This window comes from Lepidochelys kempii, chromosome 8 (assembly GCF_965140285.1).
Source record: "Lepidochelys kempii isolate rLepKem1 chromosome 8, rLepKem1.hap1, whole genome shotgun sequence".
Taxonomy (NCBI): Eukaryota; Metazoa; Chordata; order Testudines; family Cheloniidae; genus Lepidochelys; species Lepidochelys kempii.
This window is the reverse complement of record NC_136387.1, coordinates 97,145,051-97,170,248: the sequence shown is the minus strand read 5'-3', so window position 1 is coordinate 97,170,248 and position 25,198 is coordinate 97,145,051. Positions and strand designations below refer to the sequence as shown.

The following is a 25,198-nucleotide window of genomic DNA, read 5'->3' as shown; positions in this document are numbered from 1 at the left end:
CAAGGAGTTCCACAGGTTGACTGTGCGCTGAGTGAAGAAGAACTTCCTTTTATTTGTTTTAAACCTGCTACCTATTAATTTCATTTGGTGGCCCCTAGTTCTTATAGTATGGGAACAAGTAAATAACTTTTCCTTATTCACTTTCTCCACACCACTCATGATTTTATATACCTCTATCGTATCCCCCCTTAGTCTCCTCTTTTCCAAGCTGAAAAGGGCTAGCCTCTTTAATCTCTCCTCATATGGGACCCATTCCAAACTCCTAATCATTTTAGTTGCCCTTTTCTGAACCTTTTCTAATGCCAGTATATATCTTTTTTGAGATGAGGGGACCACATATGTACGCATTATTCAAGATGTGGGTGTACCATGGATTTATATAAGGGCAATAAGATATTCTCCATCTTATTCTCTATCCCTTTTTTAATGATTCCTAACATCCTGTTTGCTTTTTTGACTGCCACTGCACACTGCGTGGACGTCTTCAGAGAACTATCAGCGATGACTCCAAGATCTTTCTCCTGATTAGTTGTAGCTAAATTAGCCCCTATCATATTGTATGTATAATTGGGGTTATTTTTCCCAATGTGCATCACTTTACATTTATCCACATTAAATTTCATTTGCCATTTTGTTGCCCAATCACTTAGTTTTGTGAGATCTTTTTGAAGTTCTTCACAGTCTGCTTTGGTCTTAACTATCTTGAGCAGTTTAGTATCATCTGCAAACTTTGCCACCTCGCTGTTTACCCCTTTCTCCAGATCATTTATTAATAGGTTGAATAGGATTGGTCCTAGGACTGACCCTTGGGGAACACCACTAGTTACCCCTCCCCTTTCTGAAAATTTACCATTTATTCCTACCCTTTGTTCCCTGTCTTTTAACCAGTTCTCAGTCCATGAAAGGATCTTCACTCTTATCCCATGACAACTTAATTTACATAAGAGCCTTTGGTGAGGGACCTTGTCAAAAGCTTTCTGGAAATCTAAGTACACTATGTCCCCTGAATCCCCCTTGTCCACATGTTTGTTGACTCCCTCAAAGAACTCTAATAGAATAGTAAGACATGATCTCCCTTTACAGAAACCATGTTGACTTTTGTACAACAATTTATGTTCTTCTATGTGTCTGACAATTTTATTCTTTACTGTTGTTTCAACTAATTTGCCCGGTACTGACGTTAGACTTACGAGTCTGTAATTGCCAGGATCACCTCTAGAGCCCTTCTTAAATATTGACGTTACGTTAGCTATCTTCCAGTCACTGGGTACAGTAGCTGATTTAAAGGACAGGTTACAAACCATAGTTAATAGTTCCACAATTTCACATTTGAGTTCTTTCAGAACTCTTGGGTGAATGCCATCTGGTCCCGGTGACTTGTTACTGTTAAGTTTCTCAATTAATTCCAAAACCTCCTCTAGTGTCACTTCAATCTGTGACAATTCCTCAGATTTGTCACCTACAAAAGATGGCTCAGGTTTGGGAATCTTCCTAACATCCTCAGCCGTGAAGACTGAAGCAAAGAATTCATTTAGTTTCTCCACGATGACTTTATCGTCTTTAAGTGTTCAATATAGTGTTCAGTGTAAAGAGTTCTGCAGAGGAGACAGGAGACTGCTCCCAGCTTGCACCCCTGAGGCAGGAAGTCTCAGAATTTTGTTTATTAACAGAGTGATTAACAGGTGATTTAAGATAAGAAAGGGCTGTTAGGATGTTTCCTAAAGGTAAATGATCTGTTCCAAGGTTCGTGAACTACAAAAAGTAAGTAGCCTAAATGATAGAAAGTAATTGTAGATTTTTCTACAATTGTTTCAATTGTTGTATTCAAGAAGTAGTTACAAAGTTATTAATATCTTTCTTTGAGAAGATAACTGATTTTTTAGACAAAAGAAATGCCACAGATCTAATCAGTCTAATCAGTCAGTAAGGTATTTGATACAGTTCCACATGACAGGTTTCAGAGTAACAGCCGTGTTAGTCTGTATTCGCAAAAAGAAAAGGATGAATCTTGCCCATATGCTCAGGGTTTAGCTGATCGCCATATTTGGGGTCGGGAAGGAATTTTCCTCCAGGGCAGATTGGAAGGCCCTGGAGGTTTTTCGCCTTCCTCTGTAGCATGGGGCACGGGTCACTTGCTGGAGGATTCTCTGCTCCTTGAGGTCTTCAAACTACAATTTGAGGACTTCAATAGCACAGATATAGGTGTGAGGTCTTTTTTAGGAGTGGTGGGTGAAATTCTGTGGCCTGCATTGTGCAGGAGGTCAGACTAGATGATCATAATGGTCCCTTCTGACCTAAATATCTATGAATCTATGAGTACTTGTGGCACCTTAGAGACTAACCAATTTATTAGAGCATAAGCTTTCGTGAGCTACAGCTCACTTCATCAGATGAGAAATTATTAGTTAAACTGGGGAAGATGGGGATTAATATGAGAACTGAAAGGTGGGAAAGTATCTGATTAAAGGGGAGACTGCAACAGGTCATACTGAAAGGTGAACTGTCAGGCTGGAGGGAGGTTACTAGTGGAGTTCCTCAGGGATCCGTCTTGGGACCAATCTTATTTAACGTTTTTATTACTGACCTTGGCACAAAAAGTGGGCATGTGCTAATAACATCTGCAGATGACACAAAGTTGGGAGTATTGCCAATATGGAGGAGGACCAGAATACCATACAAGAAGATCTGGATAACCTTGTAAACTGGAGTAATAGAAATGGGATGAAATTTAATAGTGGAAAGTCATGCATTTAGGGACTAACAACAAGAATTTTTGCTATAAGCTGGGGACTTCTCAGTTGGAAATGACAGTGGAGGAGAAAGTCGTGGGTGTATTGGTTGATCAGAGGATGACTATGAGCTATCAATGTGATGCGGCTGTGAAAAAGGCTAACGTGATCTTGGGGTGCATCAGGTGAGGTATTTCCAGTAGAGACAGGGAAGTGTTAGTACCATTATACAAGGCACTGGTGATACCTCATCTGGAGTACTGCGTGCAATTCTGGTCTCCCATGTTTAAGAAAGATGAATTCAAACTGGAACAGGTGGAGAGAAGGGCTACTAGGATGATATGAAGAATGGAAAACTTACCTTATGAGAGAAGACTCAAAGAGCTTGGCTTGTTTAGCTTAACCAAAAGCTGAGGGGAGATAGGATTGCTTTCTATAAATACATCAGATGGAAAAATACCAGGAAGGGAGAGGAGTTATTTAAGTTAAACACCAATGTGGACCCCAGAACAAATGGCTATAAACTGGCCATCAACAAGTTTAGGTTTGAAATTAGGTGAAGGTTTCAAACCATCAGAGGAGTAAAGTTCTGGAGCAGCCTCCCAAGAGGAGCACTGGGGGCAAAAAACCTAACTGGCTTCAAGACTGAGCTTTATAAGTTTATGGAGGGGATGGTATGACAGGACTGCCTACAATAGCATGTGGCCCATCGCCAACTGCTAGAGACAGGACAGTAGATAGCGAGGGCTCTGAGTTACTACAGAGAATTCTTTCCTAGGTATCTTCCTGGTGGGTCTTGCCCACTTGCTCAGGGTCTAACTCAGGGATCTCAAACTCAAATCACCACAAGGGCCATATGAGAACTAGTACATTGGCCCGAGGGCCACATCACTGAAACCTTTTCATACAACGATATAAAAGTATACTCAAAAATGAAAAAAATGAAGTGTAATATAGTATGCTATTAAAAGTCAGTGTATTAACTTTTTTAAAACTTTAATGTGAAGAGGGGTTTTAATAAAATATAAACACTCAGGAATGCACCTCACACATTTACTTTTAGATTTACTTTTAGAATTACTTTGGTTAAAGTCACCCGTCCCACCCCCAGTATTGCCCCCACTCCACCCCTTCCATGAGGCCCTGCTCCTGCCCCGCCTCTTCCCACCCCATCTCTGCTCCCATTCCAATCCCTTCCCCAAAGACCCTGCCCCAACCCTGTCCGCTCCCTGCCCCTATTCCAACCCCTTCCCCAAATCCCTGGCCTGGTTCCGCCTCTTCTCCACTTCCTCCCCTGAGCACGCCATGTCCCAGCTCCTCCCCCCTCCCTCCTGGAAAGTCCTAAGTGCCGCCAAACAGCTGTTTGGCAGCAGGAAGTGCTGGGAGGTAGGCAGAGGAGTGGGGACACAGAGCGCTCAGGGAGGGGGGGGCCAGGGGTGAGGGCAGCTTGGCTGCCGGTGGACGCAGCGCCTATGGCGGGCCGCAGGAAATAACTCATGGTTGAGACCCCTGGTCTAACTGATCACCATATTTGGGGTTGGGAAGGAATTTCTCCCGTGGTCAGATTGGCACAGACTCTGGGTGGGGTTTTTTTATTTCCTCTGCAGCATGGGTCCACTTGCAGATTTAAACTAGTGTAAATGATGAATTCTCTGAAACTTGAAGTCTTTAAACCATGATTTGAGGACTTCAGTAACTCAGCAAGAAGTTAGGGGTCTATTATAGGAGTGGGTGGGTGAGGTTCTGTGGCCTGAAAGCTGTAGGAGGTCAGACTAGATGATCATGATGGTCACTTCTGACTTCACTAAGAGTATCTGAGTAAGAATACACTTTATACAATTTTGAACCTAACCAGTGTCACTTAAGTGACTTGCCACAAGATGTCAGACCATGTTAGTATTAGAGCTGTATGGGTCTAATATTTAATTTTCTTTCTTGATATAGGAATTAGATACAATACTCCTGTCAGATAACTTAGAAATTATCTGCAAAAAAAAAACACCCTAGAATTTTCAGTTGCTTAAGTAGCCCCTGGAATCACGGTTAAAGTTGCTCCCCTCCCTCCCAAAAAATCTGAAACGGTTCTCCTGTGGGCAGGCATGGAATTTGCTCCCACACGCACAGCCCTGTTGGCCTCACTGGAGCCACCCCCCAACATAGAAGTCAAAATACACCTATGTTATTAACTATTGTATTTTGATTCCAGTAGTAGGGGTTACCATCCAAATAGGTATAACACCACTAACCTATATTACATGCTTGTTGCAAGGCTCAAATCATGATCATAAAGTGCTTTTATATCCTTCTATGAAAGGAACCACGGGCTGTGGGTATTGAAGCCCAGGGGAGGCTAAGCCTCCTCTAACCCAGGCCATGGCCCTGCCTATGCTCTGCCCTGAGGCGCCGCCCTCACTCCCACTCACCCTTGAAGCCAGTGAGAGCTCAGCTCCAGCCAGTGGCCTGGAGCTCAGGCCAGAAGCCCAGGGAGGCTTAGGCTGGCTTGGACCAGCGGCCCGGTGCTCAGGCAGGCTAGCAGAGGGGGAAGAAGAGGCCTTAGGGCTAGCTTCCCCAAAGGGAAACTGTATGTTTCATGAAAGGAACTGTATGTAAGTGCAAAGGATCATAACAATTTGGTCTTTGTTGTAACCAGTATAAATTATTGTTAATAATGGTTGGTAAGAATAAGTTATTCAGGCATACTTAAATTTTCAATAATAGGTTGGTGTTCAATTTATTTTAGGACTGTCAAATGATTAAAAAATTAATCATGATTAAGACTACATTTTAGTTACGGGTATTTTTAGTAAAAGTCACAGACAGGTCACAGGCATTAAACAAAAATTCACAGCCCATGACATGTCCATGACTTGTACTATATACACCCCTAACTAAAGCTTGGTCCGGGACCCCCATGGGTGCTCCGGGTGTGTGTGTATGTGTGGTCTGGGACCCCCATGGGTGCTGGGGGGAGGGCGGGCAGTGGCACGCAACTCAGGACCCCTGCTGGTGCTGGGCGGGAGTGGGCGGCACGCAGCCCGGGACCCCACTGGTGCTGGGGGACAGGGGGGAGAAGGGTTGCAGGGATCCACAGCCAATGGGAGCTGCAGGGGCGGTGCCTGCGAGCACGGGCAGCATACAGAGCCCCCTGGCCCTTCCACTTAGGAGCTGCAAGGATATGCTGGCTGCTTCTGCGGAGCCCTCCCTGCCCGGAGGTAAGTGCCACCCTGCACCTCAACTGCCTGCCCCAGCCCTGAGCTCCCTCCCACATCCAAACTGCCCCAGCAGTGGCTGATGCTGCTGATCCAGGGGCTGCCTGCTCTGCTCTGGTAGACCCAGAGCCAGCTGCACTGGCCACTGCAGAACTCACAGAATCCATGACTTCCATGACAGACATGCAGCCTTAATCATGATTAATCGTGAGATTAAAGAGGTAGTCATGATTAACTGCAGTGTTAGTCGCACTGTTAAACAATAAAATACCATTTAAATATTTTTTTATTTTTTTCTACATTTTCAAATATATTGATTTTAATTACTACACAAAATGCATAGTGCTCACTTTATATTTGATTACAAATACATGTACTGCAAAAAACAAACAGTGGTATTTTTCAATTCACCTCATACAAATACTGTAGTGCAGTCTCTTTATTGTTAAAGTGCAACTTTAAAATGTAGATTTTTTTTTAACATAACTGCACTCAAAAACAAAGTAAAACTTTAGAGCCTATAAGTCCTACTCAGTCCTACTTCTTGTTCAGCCATTTGCCAAGACAAATGTAAACAAACTTGTTTACAGGAGATCATGCTGCCTGCTTCTTATTTACAATATTACTGTACCTGAAAGTGAGAACAGGCATTCGCATGGCACTGTTGTAGCCAGCATTGCAAGGTATTTATGTGCCAGATATGCTAAACATTCATATGCCCCTTCATGCTTCAACCACTGTTCCAGAGGACATGTTTCTGTGCTGATGATGGGTTCTGCCCAAAGCAGTGCAGATAGACACACATTCATTTTCATCAGCTGAGTCAGATGCCACCAACAGAAGGCTGGTTTTCTTTTTTGGTGGTTCGAGTTCTGAAATTTCCGCATCAGAGTGTTGCTCTTTTAAGACTTTGACACCATGTTCCACACCTCATCCCTCAGATTTTGGAAGGCACTGCAGATTCTTAAACCCTGGGTCAAGTGCTGCTGCTATCTTTAGAAATCTCATATTGGGACCTTCTTTGGGTTTTGTCAAATTTGCAGTAAAAGTGTCCTTAAATCAAACAATATATGCTGCGTCGTCATCAGAGACTGCAATAACACAAAACATGGCAGAATGTGGGTAAAACCACAGAGCAGGAGACATACAATTCTCCTCTACAGAGTTCAGTCACAAATTTAATACATCATTTTTTTAATGAGCATCAAAAAGCAAGTAGACCATGTTCATTCAGTCTGTATCTATATGTTGATACTTTGAAAGTTAGCTAGATGGCACCAGAACATACTTTGTATGCCAGTGCATAGGGATTCCCTAGATTGTGCCTTGTTGTCACAATAAACCATTAAGGATTATTAAAATAAACTTTTGTTTTATGGGTTTGTTTTTCTGAGAGAAAACTAAGGGAGGATGTAGAGACCAGTTTTAAATACTGTATTGTGATCAGCTGTACTGTTTATGTGCATCGTTGCCCTCTATTAGGTGCAATTAGAACTGCCCAACTGCAGGCTATAGACCAGGGGTCCCAGAATTTTTTATCTTGTGCTCCCTTACCACTACCCCCCACCCCCACAGAATCATAGAATATAAGGGTTGGAAGGGACCTCAGGAGGTCATCTAGTCCAACCCCCTGCTCAAAGCAGGACCAATCCCCAACTAAATCATCCCAGCCAGGGCTTTGTCAAGCCTGACCTTAAAAACTTCTAAGGAAGGAGATTCCACCACCTCACTAGGTAACACATTCCAGTGTTTCACCACCCTCCTAGTGAAAAAGTTTTTCCTAAAATCCAACCTAAACCTCCCCCACTGCAACTTGAGACCATTACTCCTTGTTCTGTCATCTGCTACCACTGAGAACAGTCTAGGTCCATCCTCTTTGGAACCCCCTTTCAGGTAGTTGAAAGCAGCTATCAAATCCCCCCTCATTCTTCTCTTCCACAGACTAAACAATCCCAGTTCCCTCAGCCTCTCCTCATAAGTCATGTGTTCCAGTCCCCTAATAATTTTTGTTGCCCTCCGCTGGACGTTTTCCAATTTTTCCACATCCTTCTTGTAGTGTGGGGCCCAAAACTGGACACAGTACTCCAGATGAGGCCTCACCAATGTTGAATAGAGGGGAATGATCACGTCCCTCAATCTGCTGGCAATGCCCCTACTTATACATCCCAAAATGCCATTTGCCTTCTTGGCAACAAGGGCACATTGTTGACTCATATCCAGCTTCTCGTCCACTGTAACCCCTAGGTCCTTTTCCGCAGAACTGCTGCCTAGCCATTCGGTCCCTAGTCTGTAGTGGTGCATGGGATTCTTCCGTCCTAAGTGCAGGACTCTGCACTTGTCTTTGTTGAACCTCATCAGATTTCTTTTGGCCCAATCCTCTAATTTGTCTAGGGCGCTCTGTATCCTATCCCTACCCTCCAGCGTATCTACCTCTCCTCCTAGTTTAGTGTCATCTGCAAACTTGCAGAGGGTGCAATCCACACCATTCTCCAGATCATTTATGAAGATATTGAACAAAACCAGCTCGAGGACCGACCCTTGGGGCACTCCACTTGATACCAGCTGCCAACTAGACATGGAGCCATTGATCACCACCCGTTGAGCCCGACAATCTAGCCAACTTTCTATCCACCATTCATCCAGCTCATACTTCTTTAACTTACTGGCAAGAATACTGTGGGAGACCGAGTCAAAAGCTTTGCTAAAGTCAAGGAACAACATGTCCACTGCTTTCCCTTCATCCACAGAGCCAGTTATCTCGTCATAGAAGGCAATTAGATTAGTCAGGCATGACCTTCCCTTGATGAATCCATGCTGACTATTCCTGATCACTTTCCTCTCTTCTAAGTGCTTCGGAATTGATTCCTTGAGGACCTGCTCCATGATTTTTCCAGGGACTGAGGTAGGGCTGACTGGCCTGTAGTTCCCAGGATCCTCCTTCTTCCCTTTTTTAAAGATGGGCACTACATTAGCCTTTTTCCAGTCGTCCGGGACTTCCCCCGATCACCATGAGTTTTCAAAGATAACGGCCAATGGCTCTGCAATCACATCCACCAACTCCTTTAGCACTCTTGGATGCAGCGCATCTGGTCCCATGGACTTGTGCTCGTCCAGCTCATCCCCACACACACTCCCCTCGAACCACAGCTGGGAACAGGGCCACGGTCATGGCCGGGTTTGCAGCTGGGAGTGGGGCTGTGGTTAGGGCTGGGGTCCAAGACCAGAGCTGCAGCCGGGAGCCAGAACCAGGAGCACAGCTGGGGCAGAGTTAGGGCTCCCTCCACACCCCTTGTGGGGGCTGGCCTGGGCCCCATCATGTCCCCCAAACATTCCGCTGTACCCTCCCTCCCCCAGAGGGCACACCCCACAGTTTGGGGACTACTGCTTTAGACCTTAACCTTAGAACAGCTAAAGTGTTCTCCCTCAAGTGAATGGGGCCTGTGCTTTTGGTGCAGGAGAACTTGGGTTCTCTCCTGCTGTGAAGTTCTGAATGGCCACAGTGTCCAATATAATGGCACCCATGAATTCTTGGTGGCTAAGAATTTGTTGCCCTGTATTTATTGTACAATCTGCAGCCATATTTTATTTTTCCCTTTCAACTAAACCAAGTTTTGATGTGCTTTATTGATTGGCCTATGATATTTCATTGTGAATTTTATAGCAGGGGGAGGAAAGGCTCTGAGTGAATTTTTAGTGCTCAGGAAAGGTGCTGGGTTGACAGCCCTGAACCCCTCTGCTCATCCACATGACATAACTACCACCTTACAAGGAGGTGGATTAACTACACTGATGGGAGAGCTCTCTCCCATCAGCATAGGAGTGGCTTCACTTAAGTGCTTCACTTAAGTATATAGACCTGCCCCCAGTCTGTGCCTCAGACTCCCTTTTTCTGTTACATAGGTCAGAATCACTGTTCACAATCTCACAGTGGTCATGTAAAACTTGATACATTAATTTGTGCAACACTTTGAGCTCTTTGGTTCAAAGATACAGGATATAAATCAGGGCAGATTAATTGTATGGCCCCATTGAGTTCAGTAGGAGTGCACAGGTGTAAGCCTAATAGGATTTGGGCTGGAATCCTAACTCTTTTCTACAATATACTTGAATTAAATTTTCTGGTTGAGAAGAAACTTCTCTAATTATTCTAACTGGTGAATTTAATTGGTTAACGTTTATAAAGTGCTATTTAAAGTGAAAAAGTTTGTAGCACTATGCAGATAACATGCAGCACTGCATAAGTGCAGAATATTGTAATTAATTATTAGAACATCCGAAAGATCTATGGCAATTGGTTTTAATTGCCTCCAAAGAAAACATTAGAGGAGGGTTATTTTAGGAAGCGAGTTGCAGTTCTCCCTTGTAGCAGCTGCAAGAATACCCTAAGATCTCCTGAACGTTTTGTAAGGATTAAATATTTTTAAAAATCTTCAAAGCATATTTGAAGCCTGCATTAATAACAACTTCCACTATTATTTAGAATTTTAGGGCTGTTTTGAGAACTCAAATCATTTAACAAAAATACGTGAAGTCTGAGTTCATGTACAGATCAGGAAAGAAACACATGCACAAATTCTGCTTTCAGTAGCCCCATGGAAATCAGTGGGATTAAGAGAAGAATTTAGCTCCATGGGCAGATGTGGCCATGGTTGGTGTAGACATGTGTGACTCAGCTGATTTCAGCAGAGTTGGATCTGCTTACACCCAGACTGACTCTGGCTCCACAAGTCCTAACTTTGAACCCCAATCCCAAACCAGGGTAGTCAATGGTGAAACTCCTGTTCATGTCAATGGGAGCAGGATCAAACTTTCTTATTCAAACATGTAAAAAGGGTGTAAGAGCTTCATTTCAGTGGGCCACAATATTCTCTTTACCTCGATGACTGGCATATTTGAGATCTGTGTACACACAGACACACACACACACAGAGTGAGGGAATGCTTCCCACATGGCCTCATTTCTCCCCTCCTCACTCCTGCATGTGCACCATTGGTATGTGGCTCTACTGAGGTTTGGGGACAGGCACCACTATCTTGCTCCGTCTCCAGATTCTGTGGAGGGTGCTCCCTGATGTTAGGGATCTGTCTGTAGAGCACTGTGTGTAAGGTACATCAGGCCTGGGGAAGGTCCCCACCATGGATCCTTTGCAGAATCTGCTTAACAATGATTACAGCTTGAGGCTGTGCTATTGTTCAAGTGAAGCCCTACTATGCTGCACACCCTCCCAACAGCAGGGCTCCAAAGGCAGTGGCATGTGGGAGAAGTGTTGTAGCCCACAGAATGTACATTTATAACAATGTAATTGTGTGTAATACAATAGTCCAGAAGCTCAAGGATGATGGAAGATGAAGTCAGAAAAATTCCAGCTGGAAAAAGGATTCACATTTTTAAGGCTACTTAACTACTGAGGCAGCTTCCCAAGGGAAGTGGTAAATTCTCCACCACTTGGAGTCTTTAATTGAAACTGGATGGCTTTCTGAAAGATACCCACAAGTTAGTGGGCTTGATGCAGTAATCACAGAGTGAAGTTTAATGTCCCATGTTATGTTGGTCAAGCTACATCATCATGATGGCCCCTCTAGCCTTAAGTGCATCAGTTGATTCAGCATCAATGCTGTGAGGGGGAAGATGTTGCACATCTAAAAACATTTGAAAGACCTGGAATAATTAATATGCACCAAACAACCTCATGTGAACAGTCATTTCTTTACATGTGCTGGATTGTTTATACTATAATAAATGTTTAGAAAATGCCAAGGAGACAGGACAGAGGAGATGCTGGTTTTTCTGAAAACAGAATTAATACCCCCAACGAATTTAGAATGTATTTTCTCAGCATGGATGCTACATCTGACTTCAATAAAGTGAATATTAAAAACTAAGTCTCCCTAAATAATCAAAAGAATTTGAAACAGTTTCAAACAGTAGCAAGATGCTCAATCCCAGTTCACTGAAGATTCTCAACCTGGATATTTTTATTCTGCTGAGAATGATCTGCAGTCAAACCTCCTTGGGGGAAGCTCATGTCAAACGGAGATATGCAGTGTGTTTTAATCTCTTGTGTTTAGGTATCTCTGGTCGTCAATGTTGCAAGTGAGTGCGGATTTACAGATAGCCACTACAAAGCTCTACAACAATTACAGAGAGACCTTGGCCCGCATCATTTTAATGTGCTGGCATTCCCATGTAATCAATTTGGGCAGCAAGAGCCAGACAGTAACAAAGAAATTGAGAGCTTTGCCCGAAAGACTTATGGTGCCTCCTTTCCTATGTTCAGCAAAACTGCCGTCACAGGTGCTGGTGCTAATGCTGCCTTCAAATATTTAATTGGTGAGTAATATCTAGAGAAGCTATATTTAAGGAGGTAAGTCGCTGGCATTGAATTCATCTGATCTGGCAAGACTTTTATAAGGATTATTTATAGTGTTCATGATTGCAAATGCGCCTGTTATAATTATTTCACATACACATTTATTAAATAACCCTATCTAATGCCTATCCAAATAGGGATTCAGAATGTCTAGAAATACAAAGTCTGTGTACATGGGAGTGTGATACATTCCCGTTGTACCTGATCACAGGGTCATGAACGTGGGCAGTTGTGCCTGGTTTTCTCCACTTAGCAACCATTTCTCCAGAGCATTCATGTCAGGACACATCAGGCCAGATTTGATCAGATGCATTAGCAGAGCTGTAGGGTAAGAGGAGGCAAAAGGTCCTCAGTATCCATCCAAACCCCTCACTTTCACAAGCTTTGCATTCACACACAAAACAGTGCAACCAGGTGCTGATAGTGATTTTCTGGAAAAATTCCTTCCATGTTCTTCACCAGGAATATGGAACAACCAAATTGTAAAACCCATCCAGCTATTTGTACAAGAACCAATGCATGCTAGGACAGGAGTCTTTGGGAGTTTTTGTTGGTTCCTGGCAGACAGCTAAGAAGCCTTCAGTAAATTAGGTTATTCTTATCTAAAGACTATATTTTTCTGCATAGGTTGAATGCTCCAAACACCATTCATATACTGAACTGAAATTGGAATTTTCATCCAATTTTTTAGGAAATGAGTCAAATCTAATCAAGCCCACCATCACATGACAGCACACTGAGTCTCACCTCCTCTACCCAGCAACAGTGTTCCTTCCACACTCTCCCATGGACTTACAGCACAGTTGTTTGTACTACTTTTGGCAGCTACATGCAGTCTTCCAGAGCTGACATTCCTGCAGGTGAAGCTTCCCCATGCTCTTCTTGTAGAGTTTAAGGCCAGAAGGGACCACCAAAGCATCTAGTCTGACCTCCTGTACATCACAGGCCACCAACTCCAACCTGCATCCACAAACTAAACCCAACAACTAAAATTAGACCAGAGTGGTACAACTCCAGGAGACTAGACTATTATGTACCACAGGCAGAGAATAGGAGGGACCAAGGTGCACCAATGCCTGAGTCCTCAGCAGTGACAAGGGCATGATTGAGATTTAGCCAGGTAATCCCGGTAAGAGACCCACACCCACACGCTGCAGAGGAAAGCAAAAAAAGACTCCAAGGTCACTTCACACTCTTCCAGTTCTGGTTCACCAGGTAGGATAGCTGCTGTGATGGGTTGGGTCACAGAAACTCCCTCAAGACGGTCACTAGATGTGCTGGGATACCACTGAGAACAAACCCCCCTGCCAGAAAAGGCTTCCCTCCACTCTATTTTGCTGAGCTAGTCACACCAGTCAGCTTCAGCACAGACCAGGAGGTTGGGCCACACATCCCTGCAGTTCACAGAAACTAAGATCCACTTAGCCCCAGGGGCTTCTCAGTTAACAGGGACTTTTCCAGTGCCTAGTATTCAGTCTTTCTGGGAGCCTAAACCCCAAATAAATCCATTTTACTCTGTATAAAGCTTATACAGGGTAAACTCATAAATGGTCCACCCTCTATAACATGGATAGAGAGATATGCACAGCTGTTTTCTCCCCCAGGTATTAATCACTTACTCTGAGTTAAATAATAAACAAAAGTGAGTTTATTAAGTATAAAAAGTAGGATTTAAGTGGTTCCAAATAATAACAGACAGAACAAAGTAAGTTACCAAGCAAAATAAAACAGAACACACCAGTCTAAGCCTAATACATTGAGAAACTGAATATAGGTAAATCTCACCCTCAGAAATGTTCCAATAAGCTTCTTTCACAGACTAGACACCTTCCTAGTTTGGGCCCAATCCTTTTCAGACCAATGTTGTAGTTTATGGCCTGGAACCAGCAATCACTCACACACCCATTTGTCCCAGTTTCTTTCAGGCATCTCTTTGGGGTGGAGAGGCCATCTCTTGAGCCAGCTGAAGAAAAAATAGAGAGGCTTCCAGGGCCTTTTATATTCTCTCATGTGGGCGGAAACCCCTTTTGTTCTTCTGTGCAAAATCACAGCAACAAGATGGAGTTTGTAGCCATCTGGGCAAATCACATGTCCATGGATTCAGCTTTTTGCAGGCCGACGCCATTGTTTACATGTTAGTTTGAACGTTCCCAGGAAAGCTCAGATGTGGATTGGCGTCTCCCAAAGTCCATTGTCAGTTAAGTATTTCTTGATTGGGCACTGACTCAGAATAGTCCTTTCTCAAGAAGCTGACCAAATGCTTCACTGATGCTACTTAGAAACAAACACATTGAGATACAAGTACATAGCCAATATTCATAACCTCAAATACAAAAATGATACATGCACACAGATAGCATAATCATAACCAGCAAATTACAACCTTTCCATAGACACCTTACTTGACCTCCTTTGTACAAGATTTGGTGCAACTGTAGGACCTTGGTTACAGCAATGATCTATACGGTCACAGTTCATGTCAATAACGTCTCAGCTGCCACTTGCATATCGCATGCAGATTGCAAATCCCATCCTTCCCCAATGCTCCACATGTAGCATGAGGCTGTGAGAGTGGGACAGTCACCACTGCAACGTGAAAGGACAGTCACCAGCATAAGCCTGGCGGTGCAGTGTGACAGGAAACACTCACCTCTCATTAGGGCCTCCTGTCGGTTGTGTGCAAACCTGCACTTTCTCTCTCTGCTCCCACCACCGCTTTTCAGCAGTCAACCTCATCAGGTGGGTCTTCACTAGTCCAGCTCTCTGGCCAAGTGACATACAGTCAATGTGCATTAACAAACCCCTTCCAGGATAAGAGGTCCAAACAGGGCCTGTCCCTGTGCCCTTGTTAAAATCTTTAGCCATGTCTCTGTGCTCAGTCCTCAGCCCCTTCTAGGCTGGCTTTAAGACCATGCCTGCCCTGGTATAGAGCAGTACCTCTGGGGCTTTCTCCCTGGAGACTCTTTGTCATAACAGTTCTTATTGCCCCAGCTGGGTCACTCCTTCAAGTTCAGCTCCCTTCCAGGGGACAGGAGTAACAAAGTTCAACAAATGGTTGGCCCTCTGCAGAGTCTTCAGCCATTCTTGAGTCCTTTAAGTTCCATCCCTGGGCTTGGGCTACTAAACAAAATATGCCCCCTTCTCAGGGCCTTGGCCACGTTGCCAGTGGCAGGATCCAGGCCTGTCTACTATCTAGGTCCCAACCCAGGGACCCTACAAATGGCAGCTACATACTGCTTCGCTTCCTTCAGTACTTGCTGCTGCTATTCCCCAGGCTGCTTCCCACATAGCCCTTTCCTCTTCACCTTTACCTCAGGGCTGAAGTTCTCTACTCTTCTCCTGCCTCACCAAATGCCATTTCCACCAGAACCCATCTTTTGTGTCTCACTTGAGTTCTAGCAAGGAATATCCTTCCTTACTCCTCTGGTCCTAGTCCGGGACAGCACTGCATACAGCCCCTGCAGCTCCTTTTATTTGAGCCTGCGGTGCTCTGATTGGCTGCTTCCCTTCTCCTTTTCTGGGGCAGAGCATGGAAGGACCATGAGGTCTCCAGCAGGGGCCTCAAAGGGCCTGGTACACCTTGTCACATGCACCTTGGCAATCTGTCTGATTCCACATGGGGGTTTGGCCCAGAAGTGGCAAGAGATGTAACCTTGTCCCAGATGAAGCATGTATAGCTCTGGACCTGCACATTCTGTGCTCCTATCTTATGACCTCATATTTATGGGCAGAAACTCCTGCCCTTATTCTAAAATGCATTCCTGAACTTTTTCATTTCATAAAATAGAATCATAGAGGTTAGAGCTATGGGAAAACCTGTTAGGTCATTCAGAGAATAACCCAATCTCTAACTAATGAGGGTTAAGAAGAAACTTCTCCTCGGGGTAGGTTATTCCGTTATTTCCTTCTGCAGAGTTTCTTGAAACATTCCTCTGAAGCATCTGGTAATGGCTACTATGGGAGATAGCATACTGGACTAGATGAGCCATTAGTCCGCTCTAATATGGCTGTTCCTAAGTCCATCTCCCTGCCAGTGCATGATTATTCCAAATGGTATATTTTCTGGTTTCAGAGTAGCAGCCGTGTTAGTCTGTATTTGCAAAAAGGGGTACTTGTGGCACCTTAGAGACTAACAAATTTATTTGAGCATAAGCTTTTCTGAGCTACAGCTCAGCTCACGAAAGCTTATGCTCAAATAAATTTGTTAGTCTCTAAGGTGCCACAAGTATTCCTTATATTTTCTGGTGCTTTCTCCTGTCTATATGTCTTATGGATTGGGCTTCTACTAGTTCCCATGGTAGACTATTCCACAGTCTAATATATCTCCCTGTCAGGAAATCCTTCCTGATAATCAACCTAACGTTTTCCCCTTGATGTTATGTACTTTCTTTCCTTAAGGCGCTGATTAACACATCATCATACTAAAATGTCAGGAACTGGTTCGTGTGGTTTTCTCTTCTGTTTGTATTTTTTTTTCCTTCACAGAATCCACAGGAGAAGAACCAACCTGGAACTTCTGGAAGTACCTGATAGCCCCTAATGGGAAAGTAGTAAAGGCTTGGGACTCAACTGTCACTATTGAAGAAATAAAGCCTTACATCACGGAGCTTGTGAGGAAAATCATCCTGAAGCAGAAAGATGAACTGTGACTTTCAAAATTCCCATCACATCTATTATACCTTGATTGATAATTAGGACTGTAATTTGACTGTTTGCATTCCAAAAGAGAAAATAGAGGGACAGGAAATCATTATGACTAATTGAAGTTTCCCCCATCATCCTAAGAATACAGGAAACAATAACTGAATGTGGTGAAAGGTGATTTAACTTAGGTTTGTGCTATCATTACAAAGTTACTGAATTTAATATGTGCCTTCTCAGAAAAAAATTATCAGCCATTTGTTCATTTTACTAACTCAAATAATGAATTGTTGATGGTATTATGAAGAGCCAATTAGGATCTTTTTGGCAGCCAGGCTCAGTACAGCTAGAATTTCCTTAGAGAGACCTTACTAGCAACTGCAATTGATTTGTCATGATTTTGACCATGAATTTCATTTAAAAATGCAACCCAAAGTAGAAGAGTGCACTCGGCATAGTATGGACACAGTTATAAGGGGCAGGCAAAAATAGGTTTCCTCAAAGCAGACACACTTATAATGATATGTGTCTGCTTAGTTATAAAGGACAGACACTTCATTTTCTTTATTTGTGTCATGGGTAACTGGGGGAGAAGGGCATGGGGAGGCCTCATCTATAGAACCGAAATAAAAGACAACATTTCCTACAAAAAGATTCTCCATAAGTTGTGTGAACTGTCTTTAAATTCTTTGTTTAAAAAAGGGTTACTGAGTGACATTAGAAAAATCTGTATAATTAATTTGAACATCTATAGGGCCAGATTCTCCTCTGGCTAAATCAATTTAGCACCATTAAAATCAACGAGGTAAGATGATTTATCCCAGCTGAGAATCTACCCCTATTGTTAGGTTTCTTTTTTCAAAAAGTTTTTGTATGGTGCTTCATGTTTTGGGAGAAAGAACAGTACTGATTCTGAGTCAGAGTTAAGGTGGTTTTGAAATCTGCTGGCACCATATGAATAATGTGTTTATTTTGTGGGCAATGTAAGATTAATGATGTCCTTGTTTATTCAGTTTTAAGTGCTTCGTTTTGATAAATGATGTGATAGCCAAGTCCTCTGATATCACCCAGAAACTTTAATTATTTTTAAAATGTAGCCAAATGTAAGACAGCATTTTTAAACTTTTAAATAAATGGGACTGGACAGATTATTAAATTAAAGGAATTAGTGGTGCTGTCCAAGTTTAATGGCTTCTGCAAAACCCTACCTCATTCAAAGCACATCTGACAAAAGCACACACATTTACCGTGGGGCTGCTCTAGTGTTTGATCTGCTGCCCTAGGTCCCCTGTGGAACCTGGGAAGCAGAGAATAGCCTTATAAATATAGAAACGTGTTCCCAAGGTACCCGGTTGCACACGTTAAATAAATAAATAAATGTTCCCAGTACTCTTTGCAGGTGGTGGTGGTTTTGTGTTTGTGGGGAGGCGGGGGAGCATAGGAGTGGATTAGAGCAGGCCTAGCATCGTCTGTGCCAGCTGGTGAGGCTCTTTATGTAGGGTATATTCTCAGGGGATTGTTTCTGCCAAAGCAGCAAAAAGGGGCCTTGGTATAACAGAGAATTATATACCAGTACAGTATAAGGGGCCTACAGCATAATAAAAAAAATGAGACTACTCAGTTCCTCAATCAGGAAAATGGACCTGTACCACATTTCATCCTAGACCAAAGGGTGGATCATGCAGGAAGGAGAATCATTAAACCAGATCCTGACCTTTCCTTTAACTCTGGAAAGTAGCCTTGGCCAATTCAGAGCTCCATGGTGAAAATATTCTTAGTCACTATGATATTTTTTTCCCTCAGTTTCACTGACAGAATCATGACAAGTGAACAACTAATGGAAATTTCTTACGCATTTTACTGTTTTTGCTTTTGAAAACTGCCTCTTGTCTAAACCAATGTTAAAATCTATGTTCAGTTTATAATTCAAATCTTGTGGTGTAATGTGATTGCATTGGGCAGATCTAAGGATAGAGAGAAACATTAGAAAATGCAAAATTTTCAAACTGGTGACACTTTAAAATGTTTTAATCTCAAAAGATACTTACTCAGTTTAATCAAAATGTTCAAAAAACATTCCAGTTGCCAGTGAGCCTTAACCCTAATTATTTAAAAGCATAAAGATTTCTATCTTTCTTGGGGGATAGGGAGGTGGGCAATAGGGAGAGGAAGTGGTTCTTAGAAGGAAGATTAAATCCGCCTTAAAATTGGACTGTGATTGGAACCTTAAAAATGGCAATATTCTCCCCTCGCTAATATAAAACTTCATAGACCTATTCAGCTGAGATAAAAGCTCTGTTACTTTAGCTCCAAAAGTATGAGGCTACTACCACTTAAGCTAAAACAAAGACCTCTGTTAGCTGTCACCTACAGAAACACTCATAGGATATCTTTTTTAGCATAGCCAACCAGTGGAGGGTAACATGTTCTTGCACACATGGTGTCTACACTACACCGTTAACTGAGGCTCTTACTTAGGTTTTAGCCTTACCCCTCCCTGCCATCCATACAGAAAAACTTCTGACCTGGGTTTGGAGGTGCTTTAAGCCTAGGTTAGCTTACTCAGGTGTCGGGGGTTGGAGCCTGCCTATTTTGCAATGAGGACATAGGCAAAATCATTTAAATGCTGATAGTCCTCCAATACCTTCCCATAGTTTCCCTCCAAAAGAATACACAAGTTCTCCCACAGTGGACAGGGAAAGAATCCTAGAGCATCTCAGCACAAAGAACCAAGGGGTATGCAATGCCTGTCAATTGTGGGATAACTTTTCTACCCTTTGAGGGGAACTGTGGGAAGGCACTGGAGGACTATCAGCACTAGATAGTAAAATAAGGCAATTATTTATAAAACAAGCTCTAGGGGCCAGCATGCTCCTAACCCTAGGATGCTTTAAAAAAGTATAATATTGCCCAGTTCTAATATTGTTGACACAATAAAGCTGGTTTGTGCTGCATAGTGTTTTTAAAATGGTAAAACAATAAACTTTTTTAGCATTTTGCATACAGTGTAAACACTTTCCAAATGGCTGTTGCAATCATACACATTCATAATTATCCCGGTGTACTCCAGTAGAATAAAGAGGTGTGTGTGTGTACCATGATGCCTCCTGTCTTGCAACAGGGTGAGGAGCAGATGAATGGATGGAGAGGAAAGGAGAGATGCTAAAGCAATTGATGGTTCCTGGACCTGCACAGCTGCTGCTAGGGTCATGGATGCCTATCAGGAGCAGTCCAAGAGGGTAGAAGCTGGAACTGCCTTGAGACTTGCAGAAAGGCCAGGGGAACTGGAACCTGAACTGTGTTTTCTACTGCATCAAGCAAGCTGACATCATCTGAGAAAATCTGATGAGTTTTTAAAATAAATAAATAAATAAAATAAAGGGGCAGGGGAATAAAAGGAAAAAAGTGTGTGTGTGTGTGTGTGTGTGTGTGTGTGTGTGTGTGTGTGTGTGTGTGAGAGAGAGAGAGAAGACATAAAGGAGATGGAGGGTCAGATCACAGCCCCAAGGCAGAAGGGCAAAGAATCTCTGAGCCAGGTGCAGTTGGAAATTGTGGAAATTTCCAGAATCAGGCAATATTGACACTAATTAACATGTTCAGTCCTACAAACCGATGTTAGACTAAAATGAAGGGCGTAACTTACACCTATGCAAGCAAGGAAAATCAGTGCTAGTGGGTGTGGCACATAGATACATGGGCATGCAGGAAGAAGAGAGCAGCAAATCCCCAGGTCTTTTCTATATTATTCAGTCTATTTGCTAAATGAGTCGTAGCAGTGACTTCATCACACCTCTCAAGTGAAGGAGAGTCTGGTGTGTCTGTTATGTGGCAGGGAGATCACCAAGGAGAATCCAGGGTAATGGAAGAAAAGTGATTAATGATTCAGTATGTGGCTCTCTTCCCTCTACATAAATACGGAAACAGTGTCCCAGCACGGTAGTGGCAGGCATTATGCTGCTGGAAATACTGCCCTTTGGATAAGGTATATAACTGAGGCTCTGACCAGCACAGAGCACTCTTCATAATAATAGGAGCATTAGCCCCAGTGTCCTAGCCAAAGTTCAAGTGTGGTAATTAATACAGTCTGGTTCCTTAAATTCCTCTTCACTTTCTGTCCTAAACTGGTGGCTAGTGATGCTGCACAGTGTTAAACAGCTGATGCAGTCCACCTTACCAGTGGCAACAGTTTAGTGGTGGATGAAATGAATACTATGTAAGCTAGTACACTTAAACCCTGATCCAGTAAAGGACTTGAGCACATGAATGCTTACATTTAAGTTAACAGAAATAGTCATGTGCTGAGAGTTAAGCATATAACATGTTTAAATCCTTTGTTGGGCTGAAGTCATAGTTGGTAGAGCAAGTTTAGGTCTTTCAGGATGAAAGGTGCTAGATAAATGTAAATCATAATTTTTTTATTAGGAGAGAAATCTGTCCTCTAATCATTTGATATGATCTTGTCACTAGATAGACAAACCATAGATAACAAGCCAAATTGCACTGGATTGTATTTGTTCTCTGAGGATTCAACAAGTGTGTAGATATCAGAAATTATTCCTTTGGCTTATGAATTCTAACACAGTTCAAGTCTGACAGGGATCTTCCCTAGGGCACCTCCTGGAAACTACGTAGAACCATTGAATGTGCCATGCTTAAATCTTATCTGCATTGCAACTTGCCTGTATTACAGAAAGATTTGGTATGTGTTAACAAACATACATTTTTGTAAATGGATAGCAATTGTCTAGGGCTTTAAGATTTATAGCATGCAGATCTGACAGATGTAGACTATCCCTGTAAGAAATACGTCACATTGGTTTAACGTCTAAGATAAGTGACGAGATACATAACTGCACGTTATTATATGTCCCTGTATGGTATGACAGAGGAAGAAGAAATCACTTCAGAGCCTGGTCTCACAGCCATTATTCAGACAAAATACCTGTTGACTTTAAGAGTTTTGCCTGAGTAGACATTGCAGAATCAGACCCACATAATACAAAAAATTTGTTTGCAAAATGGGACTCATAACCTGAAATATTTACAATGAAACAGGGGTTTAAACATGTATTTTTGTTTTGGTTTTTGGTAAGTGACAAGCTTTATGGGTCTGGTTTATCTCTGTGTTATTCTAGTTTTATGCTGGGATCATTCCATTTTCATAAATGGAATGACACTGGTTTAATGCTGGAATAACGCAAAGGTGAGTAAGGCCTAATGTGACTTTGTTGGATGGTACCTAATGCACCATTTACAACACATTAGCACATTGCTCAACAACAGGCTGAATGTGGTTCAAATTACTGAATACAGACATCCATTTGTTCAAATGGACTGAGTTTTATAGTAAACTACAGTCAACTCTTGGATCAGCCAAGAGTACTTGTTATGTTGGTCAAGCTACATTATCATGATGGCCCCTCTAGCCTTAAGTGCATCAGTTGATTCAGCATCAATGCTGTGAGAGGGAAGATGTCACTTCATTGGATGCATTCAGTGGAAAATACAGTGGGGAGATGAATCTGATGAAGTGAGCTGTAGCTCATGAAAGCTTATGCTCAAATAAATTTGTTAGTCTCTAAGGTGCCACTAGTACTCCTTTTCTTTTTGCGAATACAGACTAACACGGCTGCTACTCTGAAACTTGTTAATAAGTGTAGAGGCTATAGCTTGCATTTTTTGCTTTTCTTTTACTTGTAAACTTATGTTTCCAAACCCTTATAGTTGCTTTTATTTGAATCCCAGTCTCAAGCTCTGTTAAATAAACTTCAATTTTGTTTTACTGTAGACATGTCTAAGCTCTTGTAATAAGGAGAGTGGTGAACTGGGGTGGCATGCTTCTGTGGAGGTGGAAGCCACCTCACTGACGAACCTGTCACTTTCCTTAATGCAGCACCAGGTGCTAAGGTGGCTTTCAAGTGCCTGAGTCCAGTTCTCGTATTGCTCAACCTTTAGGCACCTAGGGCAGCTGAATGATTCTGGACCTTTGTTGGGGATTCATACATCTACAAATTGAGAGGCAAATCATGGCTGCAGTTCTACAGGTGCAGGAAGCCTGTAGGTTGGGGAAGCAGGAAAGCAGAATTTGGGAGCATGCAATGGGTGTGATGCTGGGGTTATCCCCTAGGCTTTGTTCTTAAATGTTTATGTGGGAATATAATATTCACAAAAGGTGCCACTTTTTAAATGACCACTCTGGAGGTTTGAAGTCCTCTATTAATCCACAGAACAGAACCATCAGAGACAGCAACCAGACATGCTTTCTAGACACTCCCCTGCCAACATACCTCCCTGTCCTGGAAAGAAAATGAGAACATAGTTCCATCTTCATGTCCATTCATTCCACAGCTTTTTACTGAGACTGTCAACAGGTGGGTTTAGATACTGTCATCTCTGCTGATGATTTTAGGGATGTGGATGCTGGATTGAAACCCCTACTGCCAAGGAATCTTTAAATTCTCCTCTGGATAGCTGCCAAGGACAGGCAGAAGGAACCTTGCCTGAATGCCTATTTGGAAGTTATTCCAAAGGAAATGTTTAATGCTTACGTCAATGTTTCCCAAAGTGTGGGATGTGCCCCCGAGGGATACAAAGAACTAGCTGAAGGACCCAGACAGGCTTGTTGATTGTTCTCCAGCTTTATTGTTTTTTTAAAGGAATTGTCTAGCTGTTATGGTTGCAGATTAAATTCAGTGCTGATAAATGCAAAGTAAAGAACATTTGAAAAAATAATTCCAACTATACGTAGAAAATGATGGAATCTAAATTAGCTGTTAACACTCAAAAAAGAGATCTTGGAGTCATCATGGATAGTTCTCTGAAAACATCTGCTCAGTGTGCAGCGGCAGTCAAAAAGGCTAACAGAATGTTAGGAACCATTAAGAAAGGTCTAGGTAATAAAACAGAAAATATCATCATGCCACTATATACATCCAGGGGATGTTGCGAAGTCCAAAAGTATAACTGGGTTAAAAAAAAGAATTTAATAAGTGCCTGGAGGATAGGTCCATCAATGGCATGCAAACCCATGCTCTGGATATCCATAAACCTCCAACTGCCAGAAGCTGCCATGGATCGCTCAATAATTGCCCTGTTCTGTTTATTCCCTCTGATGCATCTGGCAGCAGCCACTGTCAGAAGACAGGATACTGAACTAGCTGGACCAGTATGGCCATTCTTATGATAAATCCTTGTAACTGATGCAGTGATATACACCTGAGTTTTCTGAGAGCCTGAAACAAATGCCTCATTCACTTCAATAGGTGCTAATCCTAGGGCTTGTGTAGACTAGGATAAAATGTGTATTTTAAAAACTTTCTAGCTAACATGTTTTTAAATCCTAACATAGGCAGGGAAAGTAGCATTATAACATGTTGGTTGGTAGATATGAACTCTTGGCTCCTCCTACAGTTCTCTCAAGACAAGCCTGAAATAATATAAACTACAAGCAGAATCATTTTGTTGAACCCTTTCACACCTTTTTTATACCACACAAAAAGGACAGGACTATTTTCTCCCTTGGAGGGTCACTTATGGGGCAGAGGACCTTAGGGCTTCAGCCAGACTCTACTGAGTCTATGGTAAAGACTCTATTAACCTCAAAGGGTTGTGGATCTGGCTCTTTATAAAGGCATCCTGAACTACAGGTGACATTCACCCATAATGATTTGGGATCTTAAAAAAAAAAAAAAGAAAAAGAAAAGGAGAGGGGGATGTTTTGACACATTTTTAAAGCTTTGCACTTTCCCTTTGACTTAGCTTTTAGTTTGGATCAGGAATTTATCTCTGTACATTTTTAATGTCAAAAAACCAAAACTAGAAAATTAAATACAATGTACTGATGAAATGATATTAACAAAATGACCAGAGCTGGGATTTTTTCCATATGCAACTGGTCTCCAAACAACATAATTAACTATAACATTCCTATATGCTATTGAAATGTATTTTTTCAGTGTAATGGCTATGACTACTGTAGTCAAGTGTTCATTATTCATATTTGGTGCCAGGTGCCCATAATAGGCTTCAGGCAACATTTTGTAGAAAATTATCTTCAGGCTTTCTTTCTAGATACGCTGAAATGTCTAAAATTTAACAACGATAGCAAAATCCACGTGTCATTTGCCATGTTGGAGGAGGAAATGCTCTTGGGAAAGTTTGAGATAATGCGTCCTGCCCCGAGGTGGCAATGTTGGAAGTAAAGGATCATTATAAACACTGGGTTGTCTGCAACTGGGATTGTCCAGCT

At 42.4% G+C, this 25,198-nt stretch overlaps 1 protein-coding gene across 1 annotated transcript in view; it reads left to right on the top strand.

Annotated features, from left to right (window-relative positions):
- GPX7 (glutathione peroxidase 7) overlaps positions 1 to 20,380 on the top strand; it is a 29,953-nt gene extending 9,573 nt beyond the window's left edge. The window contains exons 2-4 of the mRNA XM_073357716.1: positions 12,008 to 12,269; positions 16,795 to 17,127; positions 20,072 to 20,380. Coding sequence (XP_073213817.1) covers positions 12,008 to 12,269; positions 16,795 to 16,958 — 426 coding nt within the window. The 3' untranslated portion in view covers positions 16,959 to 17,127; positions 20,072 to 20,380. The remainder of the gene's footprint in view (positions 1 to 12,007; positions 12,270 to 16,794; positions 17,128 to 20,071) is intronic.
- Positions 20,381 to 25,198: the final 4,818 nt, after the last annotated feature.